Raw genomic sequence first — 16,464 nt, forward strand, 5'->3', positions numbered from 1 at the left:
GGTGGAGTGCGCCCCCCCCAGCATTTGACTCACGAGCCGCCACTGCCCTGCATACCTCAACAGCTCTGCTAACCGTCAATTTTTCGTTCATTTTAGATGTCAGCACTAGAGGGCAGCACAGGTTTTAACCATCGTTGTGTGAATGCACGAATGTCCGACGATTGCTGGAACAATGCTAATCTGAACGAGGCATTGTATAAATTATAATCGATGGAATCGGAATCTAGGATGGAGAATCGATTTGACAGAATCGGAATCGAAAAAAAGTGGAATAGTCTCATTCCCAGCAGGAAATTTAAGGATAAAAAGGCAACTATCTACATCAAGGAAGCACGCTAAGTAATTTAACCTGCTCTACTCAGGTAATGTATGGTGATTGCAGGAGGTGACCGACGCGACATCTATGGTCGTTAGCCTTAACCAATGAATAACATTCTCCTTCTATAGTAATATAGAAGTAATAATATGTATAACCAATGAAATCGATTCAAATATCTATTTTTTTGACCTAAGTTTCAAGGATGAAATAAAACCTCTTAAAAGCCCTCAGGCTAAAATAATCCCTGCATGAAAAGAATAGGCCAGTATGTATGAAATCATGCGTACGTTCGCGCCAAGAGGCAGGAATTAAGTCGCAAGTGATGCGGTTTAAAAGCAGAGTTACGCCTTACCTGTATTCTGCCACATTCAACACCAACGGAGCCCTTTTTGTGAATTGGGAACAAGGCGCCGAGCATGATGTCCCCGGTGTAATTAAGGTATGATCTCAATCCCGCAGACTGCCCCACGCCAGCTGCCAGAATGGCCACTGTTCCCGCCAGTGTCAAGAGGTGCTGGGGACAAAACACATTGCCGATGGTATGGGCTGCCATAGGCCACCCATTAGTTGCATCAACCATGGCATTCAAATGATGTTCTGAAATAAGTAAAAAAAAACATGAATCGTAATTGGGACTAAAATAACCACTGATATTGAATCATTTAAAGTGGTGTTATGTGCCGGAACGCCGTTCTGGCGCTGGTTAACAAAAGACATAATAATTACGGAGGCTTCCGCGGTGAGTTGATTGGTGATGGTTTTCCGAGTTTACACCGCGTTGATTCATGTTTTTGCGAACGACAGTTTCGGGCGCGTTCCAGCTCCCGTCTTCGGGTCCAAATGATCGCAGATCTGCAGATCATTTGGACCCGAAGACGGGATTTGCTGGAACGCGCCCGAAACTGTCGTCCGCAAAAACATGAATCAACGCGGTGTAAACCCGGAAAACCATCACCAAAAGACATAATAGTAAAATAACACTTTTATCAATTTTGTTGCCTCAAAATTTCAAATAGAGGAACCCAGGGAAGAATGGAGTATCAAGTTCAAAACGTTAAAAAACAAGAAAACAAAGGTTTAATAAAATCATCTCACATTTTCAATAGAAATTTTGAAATATATTGAACACAAAAATACAATAATATATTGAAAAAATCTTAATTATGCATTTTTTCTCAAAAGCAACACATTTTGTCATTTGCCCCGTTCTGCCCCAGGTATGGGGCGGAATGGGGTAGCGTGAAAATGATTTACAAAGCCAAGTTAAACTAAAGAAAAAGTCAACTTGTTTGCTCTTGTCTTTAAATTTTAATGATTTTAGATGCAGTACGCTTTTACTTAGTCTTTTTTGAAGCCTAATCGCAACATTCACTCACAAATACAGAATCATCTACTTAACTGTCCATTCTTATACAAGAATTGTGAGCTCATTCCTTGCAAATGGAACAAGTGACCCACCTTCAATTGATTTTGAATGGAAATCGCCGCAGTATAAACATAGAGTTGTCCCTTCATCCCATCATTCTTTTTTGCCATTTTTTCTTACTAACCCGTTCCGCCCCATCCGTTCTGCCCAAAGAACATGATTATGATTACCTAGTAACTGACACCCGAAAACAACGTTTAATCAGACGTTCAAATTTACGAAACTAACGATGAATTAAACGTACTTTAACCACACACCAAGAATCGCTGTAATTTAAACACTTAAATAGGACTTATCATCGATACAAAATCTTCCGAAGCCAAATTTTTTTCTCATGGCAATATAACGACCAAGTATATTTCGCAAAACCCGTAGTAGAGAATTTATACTTAAAACAAAAAAAAAAAATCAATAGTAATCCAACTCATATTACTATGAAAATATTCAAAGGTATGTCTTTATTCAGTACCAGTTCAGTACAGGCAAATTACCATCAATTTAACAGACAAGAGAAGCTAACTAATTACGTTACTTTGCACAACTTTGGAATAAATAATAGCTTAGTAGTAAATAATTCAGATGTATGCTAATCTAAACCTTCCGATGTTAAATTCAGAAATAATGCCAACAGTTATAACCGGACATGTCACTAATTTTCAGTTCGTCTAATTTATTCCCTTCGGATGTCAACTATTCTTACCCCAACTTACAGTTTCCCACTCATTTAAGGCGACAAATACTTGAATACCCTATGTCAAGTATGTTTGTTTCACGCGACAGGACGTACGCCATGGATGATACTAAAATTTAAAAAGCTTGCTTTTGTTGTGTTTTGTTTGAGATAAATGAAGGACCAGGAAAAGCAGTAATAAATGAACTTGAATGAGTGCTTGAGCTATGGCGATTGATGATTAAGTCAGTGATGAAAGCCAATATGACCGAAAAACTCCATGAGGGCTTCGAGCAATGTAGGTACTATGTAACCATATTTATCTATGCAAGACTTTAGTTTTTGAAATCGTGACAAAAACCCTCGCTAAACTATATCGTATGCAACAAATGATTAGATTATTCGATATAGTTTGCCGCAAAAAATTTCTTTGATTTTCGTACCCAAATTAATTAAATATTTTGTGAACCCGGATATTCATAAGATAAAATTCAGAAGATAAAATAAAGATTTCAAATAAAGCGAGCGCTTAATCGAATCGGGCCATTTAGGAAAAGTGGCTAAAATATTTTCAATAAAAACTTAATCCATAAAAACAAATATTATTCATATAAAGCTTTTGCAGGAATTTCGGTAGGAATTGTAAATAAAAACTAATTACTTTCTACTAAAAAATATCGTGGTTTTGAATAGGTTCCTAAAAAACTGCATTGCAACTCGCATTCAACAGCGCAGGTAAGGAAAAAATGCAATAACAGGGGATTTTTAAACTGATACAAATAAGAAAGCATTTTTAACGGCTTATTCGAGTCTCACAAAGGTTTTATGTAATTGTTATTGCCGTAGTTCAAAAGCCAGCAGAGTAAATATATGCTACGATCAAGGACAAAAGAAACAGGAAGTTTAAGGCCACGGAATAGGTGCTACCAACATTACAATCGTGAAGCTATCAAGCTGACGGAAAATTTCCGTGTTAAAGGAATCTGATAGAAAGTTCCCATTGTTAAAGAAATACGATAAATTAATCTAGTTTGGACAGTTTTTTTTTATTTTCCGGGAATCGGGTTGGTGTGGTGGCTGGAGTGTTGGCTTCCCACCCCGTGGGCTCGACTTCAAATCCCGGCGGTGGCAGAGAATTTTCAGACTGCCGTGCTTGAATGTTGTGTGGAGAACATTTGAAGCGCAACACTCCGTCCGTCGAATGGGACGTTAAGCTGTGGTCCCCTTAGCGCCTTCCGTTAAGAGTACGCTCATGCCGACGCCGGGTTTCTCTCCACCATTAATTCCCAAACCGTCCCTAATGGCGTAAATGACTTCAGTTGTTCGTCGCTCCTCCTCCAAATAGCACAGCCACTTTTATTTTTCCTATGCCATTAGTTGATTTTTGCTTCTTTCTCGTGGGAGGGCCTTAGCTTAGTGGCTAGAGCGCTTGGCCACCCATCGATGGGCCTCGGATTCTAATGCCGGGTTAGGGCATCGGATACATCCCCCACAAAATTCAAGGGAGCTCGTGGCGGCTCAGGGAGAGGAAATAGTCTCCGCTCCGGGAATGTGTGTCATTCGCGGATTCACGTCCTTCCTGGGTGAATTCCACCCGTGGCCAAGGCCGGGGTGATCGCTAAAAAATCCGTGGCGCAGCGAGGGGGAGTTTTGGGGGATAAAAACCCCCCAGAGCTCAGAGAAATTTTTAATTTTAATCCATTTTACTTAATTGGATTAGTATTAAATATAGAATAGCATTAGGATTAATAACATATCCCTCATAAAGCCGTAAAACTCGCCATTTTGAACCATTAATCTTAAAATTTTTCTGGAGGAGGGCCCCCGCAATTCCTACTTACCCTTGCGGGTATGCAATACCCCCACACCCCAAAGTATTAGTTGCGCCTAAAACTCCACTTAGCCTTAACTCTTAGCTACGCCCCTGCTACCAAAAGCTATCCAATCTAACCTCCGAATTGAATGACGTAGTGAGAGGGTAATTAATTGCTCGAATGAGTAATTTTTGAGATATTGAAATAATCACTCGCAAGTTTCCGAGATTGTAAAATTTTATTTCGACCTAGGTCATCATCCCCACGGTACAAAATGGTTCCATTCCATTACAATGGTTTTTTACAATCATTTTTTATCTTGTAGATGATGTAGTAACATCGAGACCTAGATCGGATTAAAATTTTATTGTCGTAGAAAATTTCAAGTATTTATTTCAATATGAAAAAATTCCACTCTATCACGCTTGGATCTTCGGATTTTATTAATTTTTGAGAAATTTGAAGGGTTAAGCCGGGTCCTCAAAATTCCCGCGATGCAGAGATATTATAAGCGTAATTTAATTCTTGTTTACGACTGTCGTCCAAGCAACGACTGATAATAATGAAAATAACGGACAACTTTACATCTACATCTTCATATTACCCCGAAAACCAGCTCAGTAGGGGTGAGATCTCCTGGACCATTGACTTAGTGGGGTGGCGGAGGTCCGGTGGATCCCCCCCCCCGAAATATAAAAGCACACTTGCTTTGCATCACAAAATAAAACCAAATACTGAAAAATCATGAATTTACAAAAGATTTATTTGAAAAATGAAGATTTTCTATTATGAAAAGTGATAAATTTTTTAAAACCATCTGCTTAGAACACTGTTTTTCACTAATTTCCCCCCCTGATTCTGGAACCCCCTCCGAACAAAATTCCTGGCTAAGCCACTGACCTGGACCTAATTAGGTCACGTATCATTTACAAATAAAAAGGTAATGCTCTAACGAAATTCCGTCTAGCATTCATTATAGTCATTTATTATTTGGGGGAAAACGAATTACTATAGGTACCGATCCGTTCGGCAAAATTTCTATCATAATTTATGGTTTCCGTCAAAATCTGTAAATACAGTGAGGTTCTAATATGATGTTCTCTGTGTCGCTCTGAAAGATATCTATTCTCAATTGTTCATGAATTCTAAACCTAGCGCGTAGCCTCCGAGTCTCTAGTGGCTCCCAGCCCAATTCGTTTAACGTCTGCAAAACGCTTTCTGTACGCCCGTAGTAATTTTTGGCGAATAGCGCAGTATGTATTTTTAGGAGATTATAACAAAAGAATTGAGTAAATATTATTTAGAAAAATCCAAAGTAAGCATTAGAAATAGAAGGCTAGATTAAAACATGCATTATTAGAATGTAATGGTTCCAAAAAAATACATGTTGCGAAAAATATACTTATGCCAACACCATCGTGCTTTGTATCATGGAAATTATGATAACAATAACATGTAAGCACTAAATAGTTCTATTTTCGGATTTATTGGTGAATATGTGCTGTAACTGAAATATATACGCGCTTGTTGAGTGATAATAGCGGAGTTTACTGAAGCAACAAGTGCCTATTGATTGAAATTTATATATTTTTTTACTAATATAAACGCAGTGCACGTTGACTATACTCTTCAACATCAAATATATCACGCAAAAAAGTAATTATTTTTCAAAGAGTCTATAAAGAGGGAATTTAACGTAATCGGTCGGCTAAATGTCTGAAGACCCTGTAATTTCGCCATTTCCACGAGAGGTTATATTGCTACTGACTATGGTTCCGTTACGGAGTTAATTCCTGTTGAAAACCGCTTACCTCGAATAACTTGCTGGAATATGGAATTGAAGGCGTCAAAGTAGCGTCTTTTGGTTTACAATAACTTAATATGGCGTGAATTGGCCAGGGATGGTCATTAGCCTAATTATAAAAACTCAAAAGTTCTCTTTAAAAATACTAGAACCGAGGAAGATAGTTTTTATCTATCGATAAATGTATAAAGAACGGAGGCATTCGGAAATCGATTCCACGATTGAGGCGCCGTGTGTGCTGTGACTGAAGGATTGTCATCAACTGATTTTTCATCATAAGTAAAGTTACGCAAACTTAAGTTGTTGTGAACATTATCACGATGCAATAAAATACAGCAAAAATGAACATTCTTGTTAGTGAATTGCAGCGGTGGGGAGGCAGTGAAAGGACCCAGGAAGTAGTGTACCCCAACCACTTGAATTGAGACGATTCCCGAAACTGATGCAGATGCGATGAGGGAACTGATAAGCATCTCTAAATAAATCGTTCCGGGATTTTTTCCACCGGTGGAAACACTTTGAGACAAGTGCGTGCGTCAGCTAGTCGGGTACTTTGAAGGAGACGCAGACATAAAACTTTTAATAAAGTACGTGTTATGTCCGTCTACGGATTTTCTGGACAACCCACGAATAGTGCTATTTTTTTCCGGAATTTTGAGCTTGATCATGTTACTTGCAACGAAACGTTGGCTGGCAAAAACAATACCTCACGTGGAAACAGCCAAGTTGCAATTTCTTCAGACGCTCTTTACAATGAAGAATTTCCACTATGGTACGTCCTCAGCCATTAGTTCATATGAATTAGCCCCATTATCCCTTCAAATTGGTAACGTAATTTTTATAGTCGACCCCTTTAAGGGGCCCAATACCTTGTCGAGAAGCGTCGATGGAGACCAGAATGATTTCTCATTTCGCTGCATAGCCATGGTAACGGAGCGTTTACATTTTTCGCCACATTCTAAATTTTGGGTAAATTTGAGTAGCAATGATCTGGCACCCTTCATTTTTGAGTCGACTCCGAGGAAGGAGAGAGCTAAAAAATAACGGTTGCAAACAGTTTTTAAGCATCCTTGATAACGTGTCAACTAAAAAAGTAAAGAAGTCAGGTGGTAGTAGCTTGTTGTCACATCGTATTCAATCAGCACAAATTATTTAATGTATAAATAAAAGGCTATCTATATTATTGAAAATGCTAGTGGATGTTTTGAAAAAATTCACTACTATTTTCACGGTGTTAGAACAAGCCGGGAAAATCGCCAACTGCCATCTCAAGTTACCGGCCGATCTCGCTGCTTGTTGGACTCCAGAAAATATAATATATAACTTTATTCCATTTAAATTCAAATATATTAAATTAGAAAACACTTAAATAATTGTGGAATATATAGGTACCCCTTACTGAATAGTTATGGGGCTACCATCTTACACTTTTTGCACAGGTCTGGTGCTAACATACATGAGAAGTAAATTTATTTCTTTGCATTCAGTTATTTGTTATCTTACCGATTGCATTCACTATTATAATAGGATATTTCAAATATTTACACAAGGATAACTGTCTTTGCTGGAGAGAGTTATCCAACACCACCTGTAGAGTCACTTGGAGTCGGAAAAGATCCAACCACACTTCCAGTACAGCTTCCGAAGCAAACATTCGTTCCATCATGCCCTTCTCAGAGCCATAAACTTTATTATAGTCTCCTTCAATACTTAAGGTTGCTGCGCCGCCGCCTTCCTTGACGTCAGCAAGGAGTGTGATCGAGTCTAGCAAACTTTAGATCATTTCGGTACCCACAATGGATCACGGACATCATCTGTTACTAGCCTCGAAGGAGATTATTCAGCGTCTCCAGAGATGGTGCGAACTCATCGCAATAGTTGCTAATTGTCTCGTCGTATTCACCTATTACGCATTATTTAATGTATAAATAAAAATAATGCTAGAGGATGCATTGAACATTTTCACTACTGTTTCCACTGTGTTAGAGAAAAACTGAAAACAAACGTTTTTATATTCTGTACTTCGTATATACCATGTTGAGAATACAGTGTTGAATACTATTCTCATAAAAACATACACGACCAATTGTAGCTATTACTTAATCAGCGTTTATGCCTTCCGCGAAGCAGAGCCGGAACAATGAGTTTTGTCAGAGGGACAAAGATCGGTTTCCCGCCCCCCTCCCATCATCCCCCAACGCTCCCTTCCCCCTCTACCCACCACTAAAATATAATAGATCCATATGCTATTTTTTGAGATGCAGTAGTTGAAATTATACGCCGTATGTTTGCTATTAAGAAATGCTAATGATATTATTGTTTAATGATTTATAATTTAATATTATCGTTAAATAATTAAATTATAAAATTAACAAAATTTTAAAATTTTATTAAAATAATAACTTTCTAATATACTTTTCAAATTTTGCCGCCCCCTGGAATATGCCGCCCGGGGCATGTGCCCTCTGCCTCACTCTAAATCTACATACTATTCCGCAAGCCACCTAAAAAGGTGTGTTGCAGGGGGTGCTAGGACACCTGTCGTCTACATATTAAAAGCAAACGCTCAAACAAAATTACGATTAGGATTTATGAAAGTCCTTTATGGTTCGGGGGGAAAAATCCCAGGTCCATCCATTTGGCATACTATCTCCCTAAATTTATCGCTTCTGTCGGACCTCAAAATACAGTGTGGCTCCAGTATTATGTTCTCCGTGTCGCTCTTAAAGATGTCCATTATCAATTGTTCAAGCAATCTAAGCCTAGTGCGCAGCCTCCGGGACTCCCAGCGGCTCCCAGCTTAATTCGCTTAGTATCTGGTTAACGCCGTGTGTACGCCCGTGGCAGTTTTTGACGAATCGCGCAGCCTTCCTTTTTATTTTATTCAGTTCTAAGTCTTTCTGCGTTTAAATCCCATATGCTCGCTGCATATTCAAGGGGTGGTCGGACGAGTGCGAAGTAGCACCTCTCTTTTACTTTCTCATCCGAAAATCCTCCAACAATACGCTTGACGAATCCTAAGTTTCTAAAATACTAAGAAACTAGTTATGGGTCTGCCGCGAAGGTAGTGTATCCGTCTCTTAAGAAAATACATACCTTCCTCTCCACCGGTATTTTTTGTGCCGGAGTACTCGCTTAAAAACTACGCTATAACATTGAAATTTTCATGGCGAATGGAGTAGACACCTTTCTAACATTCTTTAAACTCAAAGAAAAAATCACTCCTAGGGAAATAATTAAAAGGAAAAAATTCAGGAGGTGGTATCAAATGGTAGCATACCTGACCGGCAATACAGAGATCTGGGTTCGAATCCCTGCTAAACCGAATGGTTTTTTTCATGGTGAATTTCATCCTTGGTGCAAATAACTTTTCCCCTGTGCGCAAGACTACGTACAAAGTCACTTGTTCTACGCAGTGCTTTTTAATTTTTTTCAAACTGGAGATACATGCGATATGCCAGCCTTGGTGGCGGCTGGAATAAGTTCTTTTCAAGAGGTCGCGGGTTCGAGTCCTACCGGGTTAAGTTATCTATATCCAGGCCGTGGATGTGCGTAGTTGACCATTGTTTGTTGTGGTCGAAATTACAATTGTAAAGTCCTCATTGTGCTGGTTGAGAATATGCTGTCATATGAATAATTTGTTTACTAACAGTGCCAACCTGCCTGTTCCACAGCCAGGTTGACCCTGCTGTGCTGCCATGCGTTGCCTTGTCGCCCATCGTTGTGGCGCCTGTCATAGTGTTGCACCTGTTGCTAGAGTTTTGGAAAGGAAAACCACTGCTCCGGGGAGACAGGAATTAATTGCGGCTTACCACTGTTTGCCTCCCGTTTTATGGGCAGGCTGTTTTTTGCCCATTTTTGGATGTTTTTTCCAGCATCTTTACGCAATGTCAAGCTACAGCTATTCGGGAAATAACAGGTCAGATAAATTCTAGAGCAGTGTCTTCTCTGACGAAGTTAACAATATCTTACGAACGCCAACGTACTACGGTAGATCAGATCATCTAAATAAAATAGGAGAGATAGACTGCAGAACAGACAAATTCAGAATGCCTTTTTTCCACGATCAATAAGGGGTTAGATGGAAGATGAGACTCTCTAGTCCCAATCTCGCCCAATAAAGACGTTTATTATTATTATAATTAATAAGAGATTATAACAGTAGCGTTGGAACTCACAAATATATTAGACGACTTGTAGCGTAGCCTACTAACTTATATATACTTTAATGTATGTTTCCGAATTTTCTTATTACTTCTATAAGCAAGTGGTAGTATAATTTGTTAGTATGCGTGACGTTATTTGGACTGTGTGATGTGCATGTGTGAATCCTATTGCATGCTACATGCTGTTGAATGATCACCCCCTGCCAAACACCCTAGAAGTGGCTTGCAGGGTACTTTGCAGATATAGATGTACAGCTCTAGGATCTTAAAATGTGTGTGCAGAAATTGTGCGTCGAACGCACCTATCCCCATCCCTGAAGCACTTAATACGACTGAGATAGACCCTAAAGCATGGCTGCGCAAAATGCAGACAAGCTGACAAGTTACACACTTAATATATATAGAAGAAAAGAGAAATATTTACAAGGGTCTAGTTTATAAACTTTGAAAATTTCGAGTTGATATTCTAAGTTTTTAAGCGATTAATAGCTCACCGAAAAAGACTGATCGAGGGAGAGACATGCGATATGTTAAGGCCACGCCCACTTTCACGCGCTTCTTACGTACCTCGGAGGGCAGTCCTTCTACACGCACCGCAAAGGGCGCTGGCGTTTCCCGGCTCAAAACTTCACTCAAATCAGCCGGCCGAACAATCGGCTTCATCAGCACGTGCCGCCACACGGTACAATATCGACCCACGGAAACGACGACAATAGAATCACTGCACTACGGAGATATCCTTCCTCCATCTACGAACGTGAGCACCGCACTGCACCGAACACGAGAAAAAAACCACGTCTTTCTGAAATCACCGGGAAAAGAGCCGCGCGGATTCTCGGAAGAGCGTAGGTGGGCCTGCGGATGGAATGATGCAGGGAAAAACACACGCACTCTCTCTCTCTCTCACTCCGTTCACGACGGGCAATGATGCAATTACGAAACTGGCTGGAAAGAGGCGTGATAAGACCGCTTCCTCCAGCTCGGCGCCTGCGAATCCATCCGCTTACCGCTACCCTCGGCCGCTTTCTACGGAACTGTGACCACCGCTTCACGCAGGAGCGCGGAAAACTACGTCGACGAGCCCTCTCCTAAGCCCCGCCCTCTCTATGGAGAGGAGGAGAGGGTTGAGGGCAGACTCAAGAGGCCACTCACTCACTCAGTGACTGAACTTGAAGGTCCTTTTAGTTGGGTTAGGGTAGAGCTCACCCCTGACTAGGTCAAGGGCATGTGAATTCCTCACATTCTGGAAAAAGGGGGGGATAATTCTTTTCCCTGGGACACCTCGCACTTCGAAGATGTTGATTCGGGGTATCCGAAGGCTTTACCCGGGTTTAAAAAAAAATCGTGGTACCAGCCTCTAGATGGGCATATAGGTGAGTGTCACGGACTCCGCACCGTCTGTTTTTGTGAATGGTACACAGGGTACTCCATTAAAGTAAGCCCAAATACATGGCGGTTAAGCTTTATATCTGTTGCCGTTTCGCGCGCATTATATTCGACGGCACCATTCGGCAATTATATCTCGTTCAGTGTGACTTTCGCCATTAACCGTAGTTGAAGTCGTATTTTGTAGTTGAAAATCGTCTCGTAATTGTTAAATGTGTGGTTTATAAGATGCATTGGTTGAGTTATATATCACTACCGTGAATTTTCTAGTGAAAAGTGGATATATATGACTGGTAGCGCCGCGAGTGGCGATTTTGAAATCTGATTTTAATGCGCGCGCAGCGACAACAATTCTAGCGGCGTACTTGAGAATCCTCTAATGTAGTGGTACACACTTGCGAGAGAAAGAGAGTTTTCGCCGCTCCTCCGATCAACATCCTTGACGCGTCTGACTCACTCGCTATCCCGTTCTGAGTCGTCCGTCCTCCCCCACTCACAGCCACTCCGACCCCCTCCCCCACGCGGCATCACGCCGTCGTATACCTGAGAACTTTCGAATGACTCACTGAGCCGCGAATCAAGTGAGTCACTCGCGGTCGAGAAGGGAAAAAAGTGAACGGTTCCCCCCGGATGCGCCGAGATAACGGCGGTGATTCACGCGGCGGGCGGAGGACAAAAGAGCATCTGGGTGCGCACTTTCGCCCTCATTCATCAATCACTTTCTTCGACGCGGCGAAGGAAGGTCTTAATTGCTCCGCTCCGGTGTTTTTCGAAGCGGGGGAAGGAGGTTAAAAGCGATAGGTCCAGCGGGAGTCACCTGTGAACGTAGTCACAAAACGAAACAGGAAATCGAGCGGTGATGAACTCATAAAAATTGACCTTTTCGCCATTTATTAGGGCCAATATACGACGGTAGATCAGATCATAAAAATAAAATAGGAGAGAAAGACTGTGGAACAGATCCAGAATCTCGTTTTTTTCCGCGAACGATAAGAAACTATATCGATAGCGTTAGGACTTACAAATAGGCTAGTTGACTTGTAGTGTAGCCTACTAACTTATTTATTCCTTTGTGCATGTTTATAAATTTATTTCCTAGTATTTCTAACAGGATGTTTTAGCTTCATGGGCAGATTGCCTTCATGAGTAGTAGGAAAGCGTTGCCTTTGCATGAATGTGGAAGTGTAGTTTGTTAGGATGCGTAAAGTTTTTTGGACAGTGTGGTATACATGTGGGAATCCAATTGCATGCTGCATGCTGGTGATTGATCACCACATGCCAAACACCCTAGAAGTGGTTCGCAGGGTATTATGTAAATGTAATCGGCAATGGCTCGTGGTCAAAGGTTTCCGGGTTCAAATCCCGTGTGAAGCCTTCGAATACCCCCTCGTTATAATGGCCGGAATACGAGGTGGTCCAAGGAAAGTAATTAGATCCCGAAAGTGTGTATTGCCCGTGTCTGAAGTTAGTTTAGGGTGAGCTATACCCTCACCTATCCAAACCAACTTTCGGGTGTAATCAATGAGAGGGTGATTAACGAAGGGCTAAGTAAGAATTCAGTTTAACTAAAAACATGGAAATATGATGATTTGCGCTTCAATGCGTAAAAAAATATCTTCAGATATTTATGAAATAATATAATTAGGTCTCTCGATTTCATTCATGTATTGCCAGTCTCCACTAAACCATTTAAAAAGATTACGACGAGATACAAACCTACTTAATTACGCGCGTTGTGGGGGTTTTAAATCCAGAGAAAGAGAGAGTGTGAAAGAGAGAAGGAGAGAGAAAATTAAATTAATGAATCCAGTGGGGTCATCTACGGACGTAATGAGTCGAGAGCCACAAAAGATGATAAGCAATGGAGTGGATCTCACCTAATAAAATTTGACCTTTTTCCTTTTCATCAGCGAATGTTTTTGTGCAAGGGCGGATACAGGATTATTTTTCTGGGGGGAGGGGGTCACAAGGGTCTGACAGGCAGTTATTCTCATATTTGAGGTTTAAAACAACTTTTGAAGTAATTTAAGTATGAATTATTCTCTTTATTTTGATTTGAAAATTATAAATAAATATGAAATTATTAAAAAGTTACATACATATGTAATAACGACAATTTTCTAGCCCTTTTCCCACTTGGGCGATGCTTTTTTTTTGAGCACTGAATAGTGAATGACCCGTGACCGGCAAATCTGCCTTCTTGACTTGGACTCAAGGCTCAAACGATTGAGGCTCAGTAAGACATAAAGCAAAACGAACGTAATGATAACCGCATTAAAAATCTTACCTATTTTTGAAGCGTTTGAGGGGGGGGGGGAACGTTCCCCCGTCCCCCAACCCCGACAATGCTTTAGTGAATGAAAGCGACTGTAAGAAGTGACTTTACGAAATATTACGCTTTTCGCTTCGATATTTTTTAAATGAATCCAGTGAAGATGAGGCACCAAAGCATCTTTTAAAGCTAGCCATTTGTATACAAAAATGGCGAAATTCCTAATTGCACTGCAGAAATATTTTTGCATTCTCTGTCAGTCTCACTTTGCGTTGTCAGAATGGGCGGCCGACTTATGACAGTCAAAATGAAAAAGTAAACAATTCAGCAGAACTAACGCGAAAAAAATCGATATTTCTGCTACACATTAGGACGCACATTTTATTAATATTTAATTCCAAAAAGGTGCGTGAGAGAAATAGTTATTTTTTTAATTATCTGCACTTTGTATAATTAATGCACTAATTTTTTCACGGTTCATATAGTGCATCTTTAATTGATTATGACTTCATCCACGAAAATCCAGTTTGCAAAAGGAGTCGTAGGTACTTAACTGTGGTGGTGAGGTGGTTCTAACGCCAGCGAAATGAAGTGAGAAACACCAGGTCCAGTGGGAGTCACCATGGAGAGATGTCTCAATGAGAGCCAAAAAAATCATAATAACCTAAATATGTCGCAGAGCTGTCTCAATAAAAACTGGCCTTTGCACGGTTTATATGCAAGAGCGTGGACGCCCATCTACGAAAGGAATAATAAGAAATAAAATGATTTGTAAAGTAATAATGATAATTGTTTCGATATATTATACTTTTATCTCTAGACTTTTTCTATAGGTATACACTGAACTTATGCTCCAATTGTTCACTATAACCATTCATCCATCTTGTTAGCTTTTAAACCATGGCCTATCTCCAGCAATACGGCGAAGTAAGGAATGGGCCCTGCAGGAGATCTCCGCGGGGATCTCTTGACTCAAAGATCAATAAAATGAAATGCCCAATTCAGAGAAGATTACCCAAGAAAAGTCGAACTTTTTTCTTCGGATTAGGCAGCACATTACTGATGAAATTTTAACATTATTCGCAACAGGTTAGTTTACAAAGTCTAATGATTTTCGCCTTGAAATTTATTTTTGAATTGAATAATTTATTTTCAAATCTTCAGAAACTCGCCAGCGGGTAAGAATCGAATGTGCTTTGTTTTACATTATTAATTATTATCATTTAATTCAGTAATGGTATACGTAAAATACCTAGGTGTTACAGTCATTAATTAACTAGCTATAACTCTGGATTTCTATGAGATTGAGGCCTCGGATTCAAAAGATAAAATTACAAATATTGATTTATTTTTCATTGAAAATAAAAAAAATATTGGCTATCCAGAACATGTTTTTAGTGTCATACGAACGACTACGGAGCGGATACAAACGAATAATTGTAATACACCCATATTGCATGAACGCATGGCCTAATTAGCTCCATAACTTTGAACAACAAGGTAAAATGCGATTTTTACGAACAAATGACTCGTAAAAAATAAAATACAAGAATAACATGACTTCATTAAGAGAAGGGAAATAGATATTATGCTTAACTTAAGATGTTATTCCATGATACACAGTTTCTTCAACGTGCAGTTATACTTCATAATTTTCACGATCATATTGGTGAGTCAGAATATTTATCAATCATACTTTTATTTTGTTTAACTCATATCTTCCTCCGTTTGGTAACTAGGTAACATTATGAGATAATGATAATAGAATAATGAGATGAATATATCTTCATTTACGCCTGAAGATGATGATAACTCATCGAAACACGGGTGGCGTAATGCAAAAACGTAGTGGTATAAGTAATAGTGATATATTCAAGAAAACTTATAATGGAATACCACACAGTGAAGAATGAATTAGTGATTTTTTTAACCAAGAAAACTTATTTAGCTTATTTTTTATTACAGTAGATAAGTTGTAAGAATTATTTCTTGTGATTAAATTATGAAATTGCACGCTATTCCCTTTATCCTACACATCGTGAATTACTAAATCCCTTTCTTTTCCGACTTCAGGATACAGCATAAAAATTAGGGGACATATCTGTATGAATGAAAATCGATGAAATAGTATATTAAAAACAAAGAAAGGTGATTTCGATCTTCGCTTAACAGTAAATATTTTCTTGCTCACTCCAACATTCTTTAACCAAATTTCCACAAACTCGTCAGGTCTTCCTAATTTTGACATAAAATGAAGCATATGCGTGAATGAGTAACTAGAAAAAATAAATTCATATATTGTGTGTAAATTTGTAAATTGTACATACACATGTATGTAAATTAATGCAAATTAAATTGATCTAGAAAAAAATATCGAGCAAGAGGTTTAAGAAGCATTTAACTTACGCTATCTTAGCCTTATATTCGGCCGGCTTTAGCAAACTTTCGGATAAGATAGCTCCAGCTCATTAATTGGAGTTGGTTTTAAGCCGGAAATTGAGATTCACCCTCTCAACTGCCTACCACATGCATAATCACAGGGATAAGGTGAGAAGTTTAAAAGTAGTAAACTTTCCTTGAGACGCAGCATAGTAAAGTGACCATAGG

At 39.5% G+C, this 16,464-nt stretch overlaps 1 protein-coding gene across 5 annotated transcripts in view; it reads right to left on the reverse strand.

The window, feature by feature from the left end:
• The window catches only part of LOC124163643 (metabotropic glutamate receptor 2-like), a 177,317-nt gene that overhangs the window by 20,320 nt on the left and 140,533 nt on the right, over positions 1–16,464 (reverse strand). For 4 of the 5 annotated variants that reach the window (XM_046540696.1, XM_046540697.1, XM_046540694.1 and 1 more), the window contains one exon: positions 672–916. In XM_046540696.1, coding sequence (XP_046396652.1) covers positions 672–899 — 228 coding nt within the window. In that variant the 5' untranslated portion in view covers positions 900–916. Of the gene's footprint in view, positions 1–671; positions 917–10,766; positions 11,245–16,464 lie in introns of those variants that run through there. The other variant, XM_046540695.1, reaches the window with a different exon arrangement.

Source organism: Ischnura elegans, chromosome 8 (assembly GCF_921293095.1).
Source record: "Ischnura elegans chromosome 8, ioIscEleg1.1, whole genome shotgun sequence".
In the NCBI taxonomy this organism is placed as follows: Eukaryota; Metazoa; Arthropoda; class Insecta; order Odonata; family Coenagrionidae; genus Ischnura; species Ischnura elegans.